The sequence below is a fragment of the Vanellus vanellus genome (assembly GCF_965231255.1).
Source record: "Vanellus vanellus genome assembly, chromosome: 4".
NCBI lineage: Eukaryota > Metazoa > Chordata > Aves > Charadriiformes > Charadriidae > Vanellus > Vanellus vanellus.
In genome coordinates, this window is record NC_138909.1 from 55476047 (window position 1) to 55496353 (window position 20307).

Below are 20307 nucleotides of genomic sequence, written 5' to 3' on the forward strand. Positions count from 1 at the left end.
AGCCTCTTTAGGCTAGTATTTTGTATTTCATAATCCCTTTTTAATATCGCTCAGACTTCATTCCAAAGATATAGAGATCCGAGGCCTTTTTTTCCATCTTTTTTCATTCTTAATGGGATGCTGTTCTGCAACCTCTTTCCTGTGATGGTTAGAAACATTTCTATTAATTTGCAGCCTCCCCTTATTCATGGCCAGGGTTTCCTCACTTGTTGTTGTGACAATATTCTCATTGTATTTCAATAGCTGTTCATCTTTTCTTTAGCTCGCACTATTTAAACCTCAGATATGTTGAGGTATTAGTTGTTTGGTTTTGGTTGTTTTTTTTTTTTTTTTTTTTTTTTTGTCAGGCTAAACAAGCCAAGTTCTGCTTGTCTCTTGAAATAGCCATTCATTCAGTAGGTGATCCTGAAAGCCCTGCTCTCCTGTGAATCAGTCTTTTGTGGAAACAACTGAGCAAGTTATATGCTGTGCGCTTGTCCTGGTTCCAGCAAGGATGGGGTTAATTTCCCCAAGGAGCCGGCAGGGGAGGCAGGTATTCCATCCCACGTGACCCATGCCGGGCTATAAGAGGCGCTAGCCGGGGAGGGGGGGGCAGTCGCCACTCGGGGGCGGGCTGCGGCGCTGTGGGTCCGGTCGGTGCGCTGCGCGGCGGTACTGTCATCGCGTTCTTCTGCTCCTTTATCGGTGTTATTGTTTTTATTTCTTCTTCTTCCCTTTGTCTGTTCTGTTAAATTACACTGTTTCAACCCACGAGTTTTGCCTTTTTCTGCCGGTTTTTCCCACGGCTGTGGGGGTCGAGCGAGCGGCTGCGTGGCTCTTTGCTGCTGGCTGAGGCCAAACCACGGCAGCAGTAGATGAGGGCTGGTGAGGTTTACCGGGACCTGCTTGGCCGGGTGCATCCTTTCTTATTACTTCAAAACATTAATGACTTGTAGTTGTCCTGTGATTACCCATATTTACAAGTCTTTCTTTCCTTCTGCCACTCAGAAGGGAATTTTTTGTTGCTCCTGTTTGAATGGAAGACGTTTCCGCATGTGCATTTAAAGTAAATCCCTTCTCCATGGCTCAAGGTGTCCAGCTCCCCTTCTGTCCAGATCCCCTTCTGAGCTGATAGTACCTGTGGACTTTGGGTCATTAGCGCAGTTCATTGCCATGGGTCTGCTTTGTTTTAACAAGAATATTATTCATATTGGCATCTCCCTTAGTCATTAATCAGCTGTACTGATAGAATTCCTTGGGACTGTGCTTCCCCCTTCTTTGAAAACCACTGTCAGCTCCCCCTTGGCCAATTATCCAATTACAATCTTATCCTGTTAATTTTTTCTATCCTACCTATAGCTTGAGAACTACAGGTAGGTGAGATTTACAGCACTTTGTTTGTCTAGAAAGTAACGTGTCTTGAAATAGCTCTTTGCAGGAACGAAATCATTGACTGTGCTGTGGAGCAAGTCTGTTGGTGAGTTGTTTGTCCTTCTCACAGTCCATTTCAGGTCTTGCATTGCTTGTATGAGTGTCATCCTAGTGTGGTGTGTAGCGAAAGCCACCAGAAGAACTCAGTACTTTGGTGTGCAGTTCACTTGCAGTGTACCTGTTGTGACTGTCAGGCTGTTAATTGGAAAGTACAGTAACAGGTGTTAGAACAACTTAGGTAGAAAACAATTCTTAATCTTCATTCTGCTGTTCAGATGAACATGGAGCAATTTGTGTTCCTCCTCCCTGAATCCGGCCACTCTTTGCGTACAGGGAGGCTGAAGTGATGGCAACGCGGAAAGGGGCCTCATTAGAGGCTAAGCTCAGCTTTTATTTTGAAGTCCAAATATCTCGTTTTTCTGTCCTTTTTTTGGTGAACAGTTTCAGTGCAGGGTTTCCCGAGAAGCCAGGATTGAGTGCATTAGTGCAAACTGCTTTGGAGTAGTACCCAAGGAGCCATGGTAATTGTAACCTTGGTGACAGCAGAAAGGAAGGCAGATACCTTTGGGGTGAGAGAGGGTCCCATCAAACACCAGTGGCAGGGCTGTCCCTGACCCACCTGCGCCCAGCCTCCCACCAGGGCCCTGTTAGCAGCCGTGAGACAGGTCCCGCCTGGCCTCCCTTAAGGACACACGTCAGCAGTAAAACCATACAGATTTGCTTGTGCTTACCACTCATTTTAGCAGGGGAGTAGTGGCAAGAGTGCATGATAGAGCGGTGGCAGTTAATTTGTGGGTACACCATCAACTCCTCATCTTCCTCTTGTTATGGAAGCCCAGTTCCAGGTCCTCCTTGGATGGCACAGACCAAAACATGCAGGTCAGTGCCTGCTCTGCAGCTCAGGGTGGTTCTCCGTGGCTTTGTTCAGGTGCACTGCAGTAAGATGGGCTGCTACTGGCATAAAGAAATGTTCTACAGGGACATAACCCTTCCCTGCCCACTTCAGAAACCCGGTTATGTCCTGTAGCTTTTTTCTCTTATGATCCACTCTGCAAGTTTAAAAACTCTTATGATACAATTTAGAACTGCTGTGGTGCATTGGTAGTATCAGCTCAGCATGCTGTTCAGCACCATCTTAAATCCAGAGCTGATTTGTGCTTCTGTCACACCAGTGTGTACCCAACTGAAATACACAGACTGAAAGAAACTCATGATATCCAGCAAGTCCTGCCATAGTTTTGAAAAGTCAGTTCAAAAAATATGTCCTTAGTAAGAATTAGAGGAATGGTGAGAAAGAAAAATGTTAGAGTGATTGTGTTAAGCCTGTGAGATAAAGCGCATGAACAATGTATTGCAAGATAAATCATCTGATCCATAGTTGTTGTCCATGACAAATGCAATATAATTAAAATTATCAGATTTACAAGAAAGGTTAATTAACTCATGGTTCTTCAGTTCTTGGTCATATACTAATACAGTTTCAACATGATTGTTATTTTCTGTCACTTAGTGGTTGGGGCCATCTCCAGGGAGAAAGATCAGGATTTAAATGCTCACTCGGGGTTTAAAGAGGGCCTTGAGCCCAGGCCTCCTGTGCTGTGGTCTCTAACTACTAAGGAAAATGATAAAAAAAGGGAGGGTGATTGGATGCATTTTGAATGTTCAGGATCCTGTGATTTCTTGGGGTTTCTGTGCTGTGAATGTGTGTTATTTTGTGCCTTGAGCATGCCTGCTGGAATCATTTCTCATAGTTTAGATGCAAGATGACTGATTCTGCCATTGCAGACAGGCTTTGGTGTGAGTTAGGAAGCTTTATATTTAAAAACCAAAGTGCCTGTGGACTCTCGGGTACCTAAGCAGAAACTTTGAACTTTAAGCGTTTAGCTACCTCTGCTGTTTTGGGACCAAGGCGCTGAGGAGCTCTGCAGTGTTTTGCACATGCAACCCAGATTCGATAAGCCACATTCCCACTCTTCGTCTGTGTGTGAGTAGTGACACTGCCACGGTCGTCTGTTCAGCCTTGTTTGACTGTAAGCACCGTTTGCTGCTGGAACCGCTTCCCTGCGTGCACATCCCCAGGAGCAGAAGTACGTAGTAACAAGCGTGATGCTATAACTTAGAGTAAAGTAGTAATCGGCACGGAAGCAGAATCACCATTTTGAATTCTAGTGCTCCTTATAAACAAATTCAAGTCTGTTTTCAAATATCCTGGTTAATATGGATGAGGGTCACCTTCTACATCTCTGTCTACTTCTGTATGACTTCAGCCAGACTGTTGTATCTCTCCTTTCCCATCTTGTATGTTCTCAAAACGTCAGCCTAGCTCCATCCCTGGTGCAACGGGGAAAGCTCCTGAAAAGTCTCAAAGGCTTTGGTTAATCAACTTCAGATTCCTATAGATTTAGCTTAAAAAATACAAATTGACAGATAGGATTAAATTAACAGCTAATTGACAGATAGATCTACTTTTGCCAGGAGCAGTCGGTTCCGGAGATCCCTCCGGTTCATGCTTGGTGAGTGATGTTTATCAGGTAAACGCAAGATCTGACTGAAAAAAGGGATCTTGTAAACTTGTGGATGTTTACAGCAGTTGCCATGTACATCAGACCCCGTGTTTAGAAGGAGCAGTATTTTAACTACTTTTGTGTCCATGAGGAATATCAGGCAATTGTAATCTCTCGGAGGCGTTTCTTTGTAACGTTGGTGCTTTAGATTGTGAAGGTTTATATCCTGTATGCATTTCCTTTGACCTATTAGATAAGGTGGGTGCTGTATATGCTAGCCCTGAACGCAACTCCTAAAGACTTAACTCCGTACTAGCAGCCTCTGCACTGAGGTTAATGTTTTTACATGGAATAAATCCAAACTATTCACGTATAAAATACATCACTGATGCAATTTACTCTAAAAGTAGTGTTTTTCAGATGCACAACCGTTCTGTGATCATAAGCCCGTATAGTGAAGTGCTTAAAATACTCCTCTAGGAACCATACTGATCATAGGTGAAAAATCGGCATCGTCTTAGAGAGCGAGCTTTGCTTTTCCAGCCTTCTGAGTCTGCCTTTTCTCTTCCTGCAGCTTGTGGATGTGACCTGGCTCAAGGAGGATTTTTTGTGAGACAGGGAGACTACATCTGTACTTTGGACTACCAGAGACTCTATGGCACACGGTGCTTCAGTTGTGATGAATTCATTGAGGGAGAAGTGGTCTCAGCACTGGGCAAAACCTATCACCCAGACTGTTTTGTGTGTGCTGTCTGCAGGTATGTTTTCTACATGAAGTTACATTTCTTTTAAAAACTAGATTTTGAAAGACCAATGCCAGGCGTGCAAACTTATAGCCTATAGATGGAAAAAAAAAAAAAAATCCATTTTCTTTCATCAACTCTTTAAGAAGTAGCAGAGTTAAAAAAAAAATATGCAAATTCTGAGGGCCTCTCTTTTTTTTTTTTTTTTTTTTTTTTCCAAATTCTTTTTCTGTTTTATGGTATCTTATGTGTGAGGTTTTCAAAGTACTTGAGAAACTGCCACTGCCTCTACTGTCAGACCTTTTGCCCCAAATGTTACTTTGTTTCTCTGGTGTCTGCTATTTTGTCTTTTGTTGACTAAAATTGAAAAGGATTCCAAAGCCAGTGGCTGAGTCTTCCGCGAGCTGAGTGCATACTGTATTGATAGATTTAAATTGCAGTTTCACAGTGCTGCTTCCCAGAAACTCCGATAGTCATTTAAAATATGACAGAAAGGTCCTGGACTCACAAATGCTTATGTACGTGTTGGATTTCACTGGGACCTCCGACAGCCGTGGAGGTGACAAGTGACACAGCGCGCAGCGTTTTCCCCTGCTACAGCCCAGTGTAGTTCAGTGGCATTGTTTCCCACGTGGGTACGCACGACGTTGTGAGTCGGTGTTGGTGGGGATGTTTGCAGACTCTGCGCTACGAGCGATTGATGTCTGTTTGACCTGCATCTTAATCCTCTTCTGTGGAAATCGCACAAATCTGCTGAAGACTTCAGGAAGAAACTTCAAGTCCACCAAACCTACGGGAAAAGCGCTGTTATAGCAGTTTGGAGCAAATGGAAATGCTGTAATAATTTCTCTGGCTAAATTTGAGCCTTTAGCAGTACAAGAAAAGTAACCCCACGTTCAAAGGGAAAGCGCAACGGGACACGTGGTAGATGCTATATGTGCCGATGCCTCATTCAGGTGACTGTGCGGTCCAAAACCAGCGTGTCGGTGTCGCTGTGGCCATCTGCCAGCCGAATCTGCCCAGCTCGTAGGGCTGCCGAGCTCAGATACCCACCTGTGCTGCTGTAGAAGCAGGACTTCAAATTCCAGAACAGCCGTGGTTCATGGCAGGATCTCGATTTAATATATCAGTTGCAGGAATAATTAAATAGGTGTGTTAAGGGGAAGACACTGACACTGACAAGCCTTTATTATATTAAATTCCGTCTGTACAAGTTTTGCTGTGTTTGATAGTTCATAGAATCATAGAATTAGTGAGGTTGGAAGGGACCTTTAAGATCATCAAGTCCAACCGTTAACCTACCCTGATAAAAACACCACCACTTCTAAACCATGTCCCTAAGCACCTCATCTACCCTTTTCTTAAACACCTCCAGGGATAGTGAATCCACCACCTCCCTGGGCAGCCTTTTCCAATGTTTAATAAACCTTTCAGTGAAAAAATGCTTCCTAATATCCAATCTAAACCTGCCCTGACATAACTTGAACCCGTTTCCTCTTGTCCTGTCACTTGTCACCAGGGAGAAGAGGTCAGCTCCCATCTCTCTAAAACCTCCTTTCAGGTAGTTGTAGAGGGTGATAAGGTCTCCCCTCAGCCTCCTCTTCTCCAGGCTGAACAACCCCAGATCCCTCAGTCGTTCCTCATAAGGTTTGTCCTCCAGACCCTTCACCAGCTTTGTAGCCCTTCTCTGGACACGCTCCAACACCTCAATGTTTGCCTTTTGGATACTTTAAACAGACAGGAAGAGTAAAGGTAACAAAAAAGCCTAAAATCATCTTTTTTTTTTTTTCTTTTCTTAAATAGGAGGAAAAATGATTTAATTGGGTAATTGTGGATCTCAGGAGTTAACTGCTGGCTGCACACGCTCTTGGCCTGCAGCCTGTCCGTATTACAGCTCTTCTGCAGATGAGCGCAGCTAATTCTTGGTACCTTTCTTCTTAGGGCTACTACCGTCTGTAAAGTGAGGTACTTCTTCATTTAAGACGGGAAGAAAAAACTGGATGATTCCATTTTCCTGCTAGATGTGCATGTATCCTCAGCGACACCATTAGCATTTAGCATTCAGGCGTAAATTATTTACCTGTGTGTTACGGTACTTAGCAGCTTGGAACCTAACTTAGGTTTCGGTCAGGTCATTGGATATACTAACCTCCTCCTGTATGTAGTTAGTCCTTCAGCTGATAGTTTGGAGCTCGGTGGTACAATTTGTCTCATCTCCCTGGAAATTCGGAATAATTTTCTGTATGACTAAACTATATTTATTCTTAAGTACCTAACAATTCAGGTGAGCTGAATTGCAATACAGTGAAAACATTCACTAGAACATGCTACAGATACTATGTTTATTGAAGACATGCTAAAGCTTTTAAAACTGAAGTTCCTGATACAACAGTATTTAATATAAAAAAAAAAATAGTCAGAGATGTTTTGTAAACTTCTGTATAACTAAATAGTTGGATTAAAAGCTACTTCATTGATGAAGTTTCTAATTGCTGCTGTCTAAAACTTCAGTAGGAACATGTTGCTTTCCTTGGAAGAACACACAAATTCATGTTGTCTTCATCAGAGCCAACTAATGCCCTGCTGACTAGCCGGATTCAATTAGTGTCTCCCAAGGGGGTTGTAACACTGACTTGTGGTGCAGAGCAACAGAAGAATCCTCTCATCTGTTTGTAGTAAAAAAACTGGACCAGGTCTTCAACTGCTTTAAATCAGCATTGCTTCAATTACCCCAGCCTTGCACGCTAGACATAATTTAGTTTTTTGATGGGAAAGAGTGTCCTATCTAAACATTATCAGCATTTATTTTATTGAGTGATATCTTCAGTAAAAATAAGCTGGGTAGACTGTAAAACGTGTCATTTAAGCAGAACAAAGAACCTTTTCTTGTTGTTTTAAAAAAAAAATATTAAAAAGCAAAACCAATAGAGCTATTTGATTTGAGGTACGGGATTATAAAGCACTCTCCCTTGGCGTTTTCTGTGGTGGGATGAGTCAGGAGTACAGTTTGTGCCCTCATTTCTTACAGATGGGCAGAAATCTTAAGTAATGGGCCAAAAGTGTGTGGTCTGAGGCAGTTGGCCGATCACACAAACTGCGTCTGACGCTGCCTTTTACAGATGGACTTTAATGTGGGTGCTGTGTTAGAAGTTTGGTTTCCAGAACGGTGTGAGCTTGAGAGGTGATGATGGCCTAGCAGTGGGGCTGATCCTGCTCTGATGGAAACCAAGCAAGGCTCTTACCGACTGCAGCAGGAAAACACTGGCGGCAGAAGGCACTTTGCACTCGTGACACGGGTCTCCAGAGCGGGGCAGGATCACTGAGTGCTTTAAATGAGCACTTCTGTAACCTGTATTTCTGTAGCTCTGAAGTAACGCTCTTAAACTGTTCCTGCGTTGAATTGTAAACCAGTCACAGTAGCAACTCCTTTTTTTTTTTTTTTCTTATTTTCAGAGAAGATAAGATTTGAATAGAAACTGGTGGGAAGGGTATATTGCTTCAGACAGTAAAATCGGCGAGAAAATTTCATGTGCATGCAGCTAGCTGGAACAGTGGGGAAAAGCGAGTATCATAAGCCTGTTCGTTTTCTGGAGCTCCTGGTATTCCTGCTTTTGAATGTGTCACAGAAAAGAGCTGTGTTCCCTGGTGCCCTCTGCACTGCATCCGTCAGCTGCTGCCCTCCTCCTCTCTGAAGAAGGTTGTGTGTCAGAAACCCAACACATCCCTGGGCGTCCCTTGGGAATCAGGTGCTATTGCCCGGGGCTGCCACAGGTCAAAGTCTGGAAAAAATGAATTAGTAGTCAGAGAAAAACGATTAAAAGTAAAGTATAATGTATCGTCCTATGTGATTGTTTCTCTCTATCTCGCATCAACCAGTTTGCTCCTAAACAAATTTAGGTTTTGGGGTTTTTTTGTTTTTGGTTTTGGTTTTTTTTTCCCAGAATTTACAGAGTTGGAAGGGACCTCTAGAGATCATCTAGTCCAACTCCCCTGCTAAAGCAGGATTGCCCAGAGCACATTACTCAGGACTGCACCCAGGCGGGTCTTGACAATCTCCAGAGAAGGGGACTCCACAACCTCCCTGGGCAGCCTGTGCCAGTGCTCTGTCACCCTCACCGTAAAGAAGTTTTTCCGTGTATTTGAACGGAACTTCCTATGTTCTAACTTGTGCCCATTACCCCTCATCCTGTCACTGGGAACCATTGAAAAGAGCCTGGCTCCATCCTCCTTCAACCCACCCTTTAGATACTTATACGCCATAATAAGGTCTCCCCTCAGCCTTCTCTTCTCCAGGCTAAAGAGTCCCAGCTCTCTCAGCCTTTCCTCATAAGGCAGATGCTCCAAGCCCTTAATCATCTTAGTTGCCCTTCGCTGGACTCGCTCCAGCAGTTCCCTGTCCCTCTTGAACTGGGGAGCCCAAAACTGGACACAGTATTCCAGTTGTGGCCTCACCAGTGCAGAGTAGAGGGGGAGAATGACCTCCCTCGACCTACTGGCCACACTCTTCCCTATGCAGCCCAGGATTCCATTGGCCTTTTTGGCGACAAGGGCACATTGCTGGGCCATGGATAATTTACTGTCTACCACAACCCCCAGATCCTTCTCCTCTGAGCTACTTCCCAGCAGGTCCGCCCCTAACCTATACTGGTGCTTTGCATTCTTCCTCCCCAGGTGCAGGACCTTGCACTTGCTTTTGTTGAACCTCATTAGGTTCTTCTCTGCCCAGCTCTCCAGCCTGTCCAGGTCACGCTGGATGGCAGCACGGCCCTCTGGTGTGTCAGCCACCCCACCCAGTTTGGTGTCATCAGCAAACTTGCTGAGGATACGCTCTGTCCCCTCATCCAGGTCATTAATGAATATATTAAACAAAATTGGACCGAGTATTGACCCCTGGGGGACACCACTGGTTACAGGCCTCCAACTAGACTCTTTAATTGCGTGTTTGCTCTGCTGGCATAACGGTTGAGGGTTTGGCCCCTTCTTCTTCCAACGCTGTTTATAGTCCAGTTAAATGGTTTTCTGCTGTTGTGTTTCATGATGATAATGCCTAAAACTAGGAGTGAGTAGGAGAGTGACAACATACATTAAAAACTGTTGCGTATTAACTGCTTACTCTGAATTCCTGGGAAGCGAGTGAGCAGTCTTATTCTTACAGTTTCATTAACTGGAAGGGGCTGTGCCCTGCAGAGGGCTGCCAAAGACGTTTCCTTCACATGTTTGTAAAAGTGAAATAGAAAGAGGGAGAAGGTGAAGGCTATGTGTATCACTAGAAGCTGAGTTTTATTAAAATCGTGCACGCAGCTCTTACAGGGGCGTCAGAGACAGGACCGGACGGCTCCCAGGGGTGTCTTATGCAGGATGGCAAAGGGCAGGAAGTGGAGTCTTTCAAAAAGCAATGGGTAATCCTACCTGTGGTAATACTTTTGAAAATGGAATTTTCAGGAGAAGCCTTAGTGTGTTAATAAGTTATATAGATGTATTAATACATCTCTGCAGACCATACGTACGTAAGATGTATGGTCTGCAGAAGGTTGTACTATACATAGGCTCTGTATTTGATATCGATGTTACTGCCGCGCTGTGTGTGTGTAGGGTATCAAAAATCTGGTGTTTGGTTTTAAGGGTTAATGTAATTGGTAAAGTTGGGAGTGTTGTTTATTTACCCAGTTGGAGGAATGTATATAATAGTTATCCCTTGAATTCAATATTCTTTTAGTTAAAGGTTTGAAAAATATAGTTCTAACTTAAGAGTCAAATTGTCCTTCTCTCTTCACCATTTATATGTCACAAAAAGCTATATTTTTCCAACCTTTAATTAAAAGAATACTGAAGTTCAAGGGATAACTATTATATACATTCCTGGGGGAATTAATTAGCATGTATGTTCCAGGTTAATAACCAAACAGGTACATGTTTGCTTACAGAATTTGGATATCTGAGTTCAGTATTCTGTCTGAATTTGGGAAGCTTTGTCTTGAAACAGTGTATTGGCAGAAGTTGAATATGTGCCATGCGGAGGTGAATGATGTGTGGACGGGCAAAAGGCAGTTACATATTCTTCAAGGGGTTTTATGCCAAATCCAGATCTAAAACTTCTCTCAATCCATTTGTATTTCTGTTATCTTCAAGAAGGTAATTAACTGTGGCCAGGCAGTTGAATATACAAATTCAGAAAACGGAAGACTTTTTTTTTTTTTTCTCCCAACAATGGGTTTTATAGTCCTACATACAACATTGCTATTTCTAGAAAGAAGCTGAGGGCTTTTGTGTATGTATGTCTTAAGAAATAAGACAATAGTGAAAATTAGAAGTTAAAATGCATTTTTTTCTGGAATATAGCAATTATGTCAGAGTTTTTGAATATGCTAAACCTTTTTAATGGCTCACTTTTTTTAGCGCTGCTGAATTTTGAAAGACAGTGGTTCCCACTTAAGCAGTACTGGGTACTTCTTAAAGCAGCTTATGACGCATTCTTCTTCATCCGGATGTTGAGGCCAAAGTTTGAAATCAGACCAAGTGTTCTTCTTGGCATTTTGATTCTAAAACAAGTACATTTATCAGTGTATGATGCTTCCTGAACAAGGGAGTCTTGCTGTCCTGCTCTTCAGGTTTACGCGTGGAACATACCTATGACCCTAGAGTCATGTAAGATGAAAGGGATCTGTGGAGGTCCTGTGGTCCAGCCCCTGGCTCAAAGCAAGTCCAGTTTGAGCAGGCTGCTGAGGGCTTTGTCCTGTCACGTTTTAAATATCTCCAAGGGTGGAGATCCCACAAACTCTTTGGACAGCCTGTTCTAGCATTTGAGCATGCTCATGGTAGTTGTTTTTTTTTCTCCTTACAGTGAGTTGGAATTTCCCATGTTCCAGCTTATGTGTGGTACCTCTTGTCCTTTCAGTCAGTACCTCTGGTGAGAACCTGGCTCCAACTTCATATTACATGTCTTCAGGTAGTTTTAGATAGCAATAAGATTCTGCTGAGCATTTTAAAGCTGAACAAGTCCATCCCCTTTAGCCCCTGCTTATGTGTCCTGTGCTCCGGCTGTGGACCTAGCCACCTCCACTGGTCTCCCTCCAGTAAATCTTGTCCTGATGAGCCCCAGAATGGTATGCACTGCTCCAGATGCAGTCTCTTAAAAGATGAACAGAGGGAAAGATCACTTGCCTGGACCTGCTGACTACACTAATGCAGCCCAGTATGCGGTTGGCCGTCTTTGCTGCAGGGACACTCTGCTGACTCATGTTCAACTTGGCTTCCACCGGGACCCCACATCTTTGTATGCTTTCCAGCTGATTGACCCCCAAGTTGTACTGGTGCATGGGGTTATTCCTCCCTGGGTGCAGGACTTAGCGTTTGCCCTTGTTGATATTTGTGAAGGCACTAGATAGCAAGTACTGTCCGCTTTGTCTCTTCAGGTTTAACACCTTGGGTCAAATTCATCCCTATGGAGCAACTTTGAGGGGTGTGATTGTATCAGGTACCAATTAGAGCAGAATTTGATCCTGTAGGTCCTTAGGTTGCAGTCTGACATTACACCTGACCCAGTGTAACTGCAGCCTGCTACTGAAATGAATAGCTTTGCTGTCTCCACAACCCTGACTGTATGCTTCTGTTAATTTTCTTAGAGCAAATTTAGTTGACTGTTCAGCCACAGAGTCAGATCAGCAACTTAAAGAACAGAAGGCCATCCATCTGCTCTGAAAAAAATGGAGTATTTTCTTTTGGCCCAGAAAGCTTGAATAACTTGTCCACAGCTGTGGAAGTTGAGGCATGGTGCAGAGAAGGACAAGACCAGGACCAGACCTTTCAGTGTCAGCACGCAGTTACCTTGGATTAGGCTGACGGTGGTTTGATGTTTTACAATACAATTTTGTTGGTCAGCTCCAGTTGTTTCTGGGTTTACAAATATTGTAGGCAGGTGGATAAAACAAAATTCATGGGGAAGTGAATCATAGAAGATGTATTAAAATTCTACGAGTTATTTCAGAGAGCTCATTTAAAGATGCTCTTAATTCTCCTTTTAAAAATAGATTAGCCAACTGTGAAAATCACACTGAATATTTTTAAAAGGATAAGTAGCTAATTAAAACCCATACCTAGCAGTGTTCAGTGGGTGACTGGTTGTGAGATGTCATTATATTCAAAGGCAGATACGCTGCTCTTAGCCTACAATGCTATTTATAGTCCTGCTCACAAGTTAAAGAGCTCAGAAACTGAAACCTCGTTAATTGACTGTTATCACCTTCTGTTGTGCTTTCACTCACACCAGTGTTGAAATCCTCGTGTAGGGCTGCTTGTGAAAGGGAGAGGTCAGATGTTACAGAAATACTGGCAAATGTGTTGTGTATGAATCCTGGATTCACAATGAACGAAATAGTGAAGCAAAGACGAAGACTTAATTACGAGTTTAGAAGGACAGTGAGGGAGGGCAACGTCTACCTGTACCTTGGGGCAGACAAATTCCAGGGAGGATTTCACTGCTTTTATAGAGCAAGGTGTCTTGCAGACGTGAAAAACGTAATAGAGAAGTGAAATTGTTGCCCTCTCCCGTCTGAATGGAAGGGTGCAGTGAATAGTTACTCAACTTCCAGAAAATAGACCAAATAAGCCTTTATGAGCCTCCACACAGGCTCACCCCAAAGGAGGCTCTGTGGCATGCTGTGGTGCCTGTGAGCTTTGGCATGATTTGTGGGTGTCATCTACCTGGCTCTGTCTTTGTGCTGTAGGGGGTCGATTATCCTATTCCTCTCTAAGTTTTAACTGTATTTTCTTTCAGATTGTGTAATTGCCTAATGCAGCTGAGCCGATTCAAAGTGAACAGTCTCTACTTCTACTTCACTTAATACTTGGTACACCTGTTTCAGATGGGCTTCTGTGTTCAGCTGGAAGTTCAGCTGGATTTTTGTTAGGTAGATCACTGAGTCAAAAAATATATTAACTTTGCCTCTAGCTTCTGCTTCTAATATACTAGATACAAGAATGCTCAGTAGTCGTGGTACTTCTTTAGAGCAGTGAATCATTCATGGCTTCCAGGACATCATCGTCTCCAGGATTAGTAATGGTGCAAAGCCTGCTGTTTTACTGAGACATCTCATGAGAGTCCAATTGGGTCATTAGCTCAGTTCTCAGTCTTGTTCCCCAGAAAGTGTATGGCAAACCACACTTGATGGTAATATCCTGCCCAGGGCATGCATAAGAATGAAAGATATTGGGGCAGTTGTTTGGCAATGTGGTTAGTGTGATTGTATCTGTGGAGCAGGTTACCATTTTGGGGGGGGTTTAATTCAAAACAGATTATCAGTGCTCATAATAAATATGTGGGTGTCTGTAAATCAAGATGAGGTGTCTTCCTAAAAACACATAGGAGGTCAGTTGCAAGTTCTTGTCTCAGTTCTGGAATAGTTGATATTCCTTGGCTTGTGCCTTTCCAGTTTGATCAATAGTGCTTAGTTCTAGACTTGATTTTGTAACATTTTATTAAAACAAAAACATGATTGAATAGTGTCTTTCACATTGGCATTAGAAAGCTAGGATAGCATTTGAATTATATCAGTCCATTGTTAAGACAGTTTTTGGTAATTAGTCATTAATTTTCATTATCTGTGTAGAAGCGTATCACATTTGGTAATTTTTATTCAAATGAACGTATCACAGAATCACAGAATGGTCAGGGTCAGAAGGGACCTCTGGAGATCATCTAGTCCAACTCCCCCGCCAGGTCAGAGTCACCTACGGCAGGCTGCATAGGACAGCATCCAGGCGGGTTTTGAATGTCTCCAGAGTATGTTCAGGTCCAGAGGTGCTTTCCAACCTCAACCGTTCTGTGATGTTCATGAAACCCTTTTATTACTCCATATATTAGAAGGCTCTGTGACTTTAAGCAGTATACAAATCCACTGGGAATAAGTTATTCACAGTTATTCTAAACATTTATTCTAAAAAGAACATTTTGGGGTTTTATATATAACATGGGAGATTGCTGCAGGATGGGAGAGACTTGCTGCTCACGGGAGCAGCGTGGCTCCGTTGCATCCTGTCTGTTGTACTGGTGCTGGCTTCTAATCGGTTTTATTGAATAAAATTCACAGTACAAAATCCTCTCTTGAACAGCTGGAAATTTAGGACTCCTGGATCTGTACTAACATGGCATCGGGCCTGTTTGTACCAGCATCACACATGGAACATTTACTTTTGTCAAAGAGCAGGATAATTATAGAATCATAGAATGGTTTAGGTTGGATAGGACCTTGAAGATCATCGAGTTCCAACTCCCCCAGCCAGAGGCAGGGACACCTCCCACTAGACCAGGTTGCCCAAGGTCATGTCCAGCCTGGCCTTGAACACCTCCAGGGATGGGGCCTCAACAACCTCTCTGGGCAACCTGTTCCAGTGCCTCACCATCCTCAAAGTGAAGAACTTCTTCCTAACATTCAATCTGAACCTGCCCTCTTCTAGTTTAAAGCCATTCCCCCTTGTCTTATCGCTACATGCCCTAGTAAAAATTCCTTCCCCAGCTCTCCTGTAGGCCCCCTTTAGGTACTGGAAGGCTGCAATAAGATCTCCCCGGAGCCTTCTCTTCTCCAGGCTGAACAGCCCCAACTCTTTAAGCCTCTCCTCATAGGAGAGGTGCTCCAGTCATAGGAGAGGTGCTCCTCTTTTTTAAAGGTTATTTCCTTTTTAAAGGCTGTTTCCATAAAATATTTTTCCTTAGCTTAACTTTAGGTAAGTAAGAAAGTAGTGAGTATTTGGAGTATTAAGTCATTAGTGAAGGAAAAAAAAAGTTGAAAAGCAGAATCGTTATCAGATATCCAAAAATACAACAATATTTCAACTCCACGTGTCCTCATAATTTTTAAAGTATTGCCTATGGTCCAAAATGGATGACAGTGTTGAACACTTATTTAGCTGGTTTAAAATAGATTTTAGTAACATTATTTAGAAACAAAGGGCAGTGTTGCTTTCGTTCTCTTTTTAAGTAATAAAAAAATTATTTTAAATGCAACACAAATGTAAAATAAGCCGCCCTTTGGTGGTTTAGGGAGCAAAATAATGTTTATGCTTAGCAAGGAGTATCTGTGCAGCTTTTGTAGTGAAGACAACCTCTCAACTGGTATGAATTTGATAGCGTTTGTGGGGAACGTCATGCAGAATTTTAATGAAAAGTTAATGAAATAATCTGATCAGATGGACTTCTCCATGAGGCAGAAGGCTTGCATTATGTTTGTGCCCCACTTAAGCCACATTTTGATAGCTCACTTGGGATTTAGTTGGACATGAGCTTCGGGTGGAGTGAAATGTGTTTCCAAATCCTCACCATCCTTTGCTGCATTATGAAGTGATTTGTCCATCTGGTCCTCTTAGAGAAAGAAACTCAGTAGTTTTTGTGCGTAGACAAGAAAGCTCACAGCGGGAAGCTTTTTGTTTTAAGGACATTGATAAAACGGAAGGATTTAATTAAGTGTAAGGAGAGCTGTTGTTGAGTAGAGCAAGCAAGTAATGTACACGTGTTGGTTTTCATAAGTGGGATAGATTTTCTGCTATGAGAGTTCACTGACATTTGCTTTCTGAGCATATAGATTAAGAGAAGGACTTTGATATGATCAAAGTTGGGAGGCCAAGTGCTGTTTTTTCGATGTATAAAAGTCATCACTCTCGTGCAGCATTTTAACAACATAAAAGCAGCTGCTTTTGCCCGTAATGCCAATTTTATTTTCATTCTGTAACTGATCCTGTTAGTGATCAACCCTTGCTGATACTGCATTTCTTAGATACACAAGGATTTGGACTTGAGTGTTGTTTTGTATCTTTAGATATTATTTATTTTCTAAGTAGCTGTAACATCTGCAATTGGCTGTTTGGCATGTTCCTTCCATGCTTCAGCCTCCAGGTGGCTGAAAACTGTGAATGAGAACTGGGCAAGTAGAGAAAAAGAAACCAGAGCAATAATCAGTTCCTTTATGGGAAGATACTTAATTTTTTTTTAAAGACGCGAGACTGTAACCTGTTTGCTTTTGTTTCCTCTGTTGTAGGCTGCCTTTCCCTGCGGGCGACCGGGTAACTTTTAACGGGAAGGAGTGCATCTGCCAGAAATGTTCTCTGCCCCCTTCCAGCAGCACCGGCTCTTTCCCCGTACAGAACCTGCGAAGTAAGTAGGGCTTTCTGCTCTTAACTGTTGGTACTTCTTAGTCTGCAGAGGCTTAAAGAACACAATTTTACATTGGTACGTTTAATTGTAATTTTTGCCACTATGCTGCTTAAAAGGTGTCAAGAAATAAAAAGTAGTCATGTGACAAAGTATATGAAGGTTTTCTGAGAAGTCTGACATTATAAAGAAACACGAATGGTGCCATTATAGTGTTAAGAGTACACAGAACCTCCCAGAACATTAGATTACAGCTGGAGTAAATCAAATTATTTGGAGGCAGGCGCAATATAGATCTTAATATTTTTGAGGAATTAGTCCAACTCTGGCTAAAATAAAATCCAACATGATATTTAATCATTTGTAAGTGTTCCAGGATTGCTTCGGAAAATATCACTGGCAGGACTGCATGGCTAAATACTACACAGGAAGGGTTAATGTATCCAACGTGACCAGAGGGACATTTGCCTTGACCTCAATGCTGTTGTGTGCAATCAGAAGATACAGACACCGCAGAGAAGAAATGTGTTCTTTTGATAACACGTTTTTTGCAGCAGATTACATAAAGTGGCATTGTTGCTCTGAACAGTCGTCATCTGCTGATTTGTGCGTGAGGAGCTGCCACGCTTTAACATTCATCCACTGCCTATGTGGAATTAAACATCAACAGCAATTCAGTTAAACAGCAAAACCAGAAATATTTTTAATGACTATCATATCACATCAAGCTGGATTCAGCATGGCTGAGGAAAAGGACCCCATAGATTGCTCTCCTTTGTATACAAGGAATTCAGCTCGCTTTAGGGAGAAATTTCTCCCTTTTTTTTTCTTTTTTCTTTGTTTTTCCCCACATCTCTCTTTTTACAGAAGTTTTCACCATCTCCTTTCTCCAGTTTGTCGGCAAAAGCTGCTGCGTGAATGCAGTGAGAGATGCTGTGCTGATTCCTCTCTTGCCGATGCTGTTCTCTTTTGGGGAGGGGGTGGCCTCCTCTCTTAGGCGCTTTCTCTTGTCACTTATTCAGGGATGGATTATCCTCAGCCATCTTGGCTGGCTGCATTTGCACATCCATACTTTAATGGCCTATCATCTGTTTGTCTCCGTGTCATATGGGAAAAGTGGCTTTGACTTTAATGGAAATTATTTGCCTGGTTGAGTACTGACAGAACAACTTCATTTGATTATCTGTGACACAGAATCCTTTAATGTACTTACATTCCCTTTCTCTGTACACACACACCCCCCACAGAGAGTTTTTCTTGTGCTGCGTTTCCCCAGCTCCCCGGGGTCGCTGCGCTGAGCCTCCCCAGAGCACACGTACCTGCAAACCCCAGCAAACCACTTGCCTCAAAAGGAAGGAGCACTGGAAGCGTATCTTTCTTTGTGGCAAAGCCTGATCTTAGAAAGCAATAGTTTGGATTTCCCCCGAATAAAATCTCAAAGAGGTGCAAGTATCAAATGCAGGTCTGCTTTAAAACTCACTAGAAATTGAAGATATCTTGCTTGCTATGAGTTTCAGTGGATTCACATAAGAGTCTTGGTTCAAACCTGGCTACCTGCCGCACTGTAGACTGGACTTCTAAAATAATTTGATTTGGTCTTCACCTGAGATGTTCCAACTCCGCTTCTCAAACGAAGCGGTGATGGGGGTGAGCTGGCAGATACCATGGCTTATTAAAGGGCAAACTGACAGCTGTATCTGATCTGCAAGTAAATTTTGCCATGATGTTGCCAGGATCCCAGATAAATATCTTCCTTACCCGTGTAGACTATGTCCGTTCTTATCTTTTCCTTACTGCATTTCCCCATTGTCTTGCAGTGCTGCTGCAGGGCAGCATCTTCGGATTTCACGGTGACACGCAGCGCCCAGCTGGCCCAGGAGCTGCAGAGCTCATGGGCTTCAGGAAATTGGGTAGCAACGGTGCTTGCTAGGGGGAACAGAGCTTCGATGGGTCAGCGGGAAGCATTGCAGCCTCAAATACGTGGAGGTGTGTGCATGTATACGTAGCAGGATATGGCAGAGCCTGACCAATGACAATATATAGAAAATTAACCAAATACCTAAAAAGATAATAAAGAATTTGGGAAACGTTCAGATTAATATGCAATATGTGAAAGAGCAACGTATAATAATAGTTGTTTTCCAAGCGCTTACTAATCCTTAGGCTGGCACCAGTGTTTCAGGAATAAACAAGCAGCGTCAGAGGCATCTTGGTTGGACTGGAAAATGAGAAGTCCAGAATAGCCGTCTGTAGCTATGCTACATATTACACAAAGCAATAAATGGCGTTAGTGTCGCCTTGTTTTAACAACGGTCTTGGAAAAGATCTTAATGTTTTAAACAAACGATTCTTTTTATAACAGAACAGTAGTGCACAAAAATATGTGACTTCGAGCGAGCTGAGTCAAGGAGCAAGTCGTGTGTTGACCTGCTGTTACGTTGGCTTTGCTCTTGGCTCAGAACTGCCTGATACGTACTATGTATGTTACTCGTCAGCCTATTTATCTCTGACTTGAGCTCAAGAATGCTTTCAGGAGATCTCTTGGGACTCATTGAGCTCCCAACGTTACTGCCCCTTCTGACCAGTCCTTCTATTTTCATCCTCCCACTTTGGTGTTGACCTCCTTTATACGCTACATTCGAAAGAAATGAAAAATGTCAAATATTTGCTTTTTGCCCGAGTCCTTTAATTTTTTATTATTATATAAATACCTAGCTACCTGTTTTGTTTCTTTTATAAAACGCTAGCTGTGAAAACCTCTTGTGGCAGTGTTAATGTTGAAAGAGTACTTGGGGAAGAATATCAACATGTAGCAGCAAACTGATGTGTTCTGCAGAGTTATTGGTTGAAATTAGGTGAGTCACCAAAGGATGCTGCATCCAAGACAGGAAGACAAGGACATTGCATCAATAGGCACTGTCGGCATAGCAACCACAATATTTGTTTTTAATTATCTGGAACTTAACAGAGAAAACAGCAGTTAGCAATAAAAAAGTAGCTCACAAAATGCTGCTTTCCTGCTCACCCAAGCTTAATCCAGATGAAAGGTGAATAACATCTGAGCACACAGTGTTGTATTAAGTTTGTGAAATAAACCCATAAACCCGCAAGCAGTGAGATTGAATTAGATTACCAGATGAACCCCTGGTGCAGGGGAGATCACAAAAAAAAAAAAAAAATTCTGATTGCAGTTAAAGAATAGATACTGCTGTATTTATTGTCTTGTGGGACTAAATCCAGGCACACACTCAAATGTTCTCTTTTATTAGCAAAACTCAAATGTTCTGATCTGTGGTGCGCACTCTTGTACTCGGCTTGTTTCCCCGTATTGGTGCTCTACAGGGTGATATTAGAGAGACATATTATTACTCCCTTAATCCATTCCAAATCCACTAGAGGAAAATAAGAACTGTCCTTTATTGTTGTGCGCTCAGAAATTAAACATTTACAATTGCACTAACAGCGTCTCAGTAGGGTCGCGTAACCAACTAAATAGAAACTTAAATCAGAA

General features: G+C 42.6%; 1 protein-coding gene across 1 annotated transcript in view; it reads left to right on the forward strand.

Annotated features, from left to right (window-relative positions):
* ABLIM2 (actin binding LIM protein family member 2) overlaps positions 1-20307 on the forward strand; it is a 117620-nt gene that overhangs the window by 19142 nt on the left and 78171 nt on the right. Inside the window, exons 3-4 of the mRNA XM_082482280.1 lie at positions 4489-4672; positions 16684-16799. Coding sequence (XP_082338406.1) covers positions 4489-4672; positions 16684-16799 — 300 coding nt within the window. The remainder of the gene's footprint in view (positions 1-4488; positions 4673-16683; positions 16800-20307) is intronic.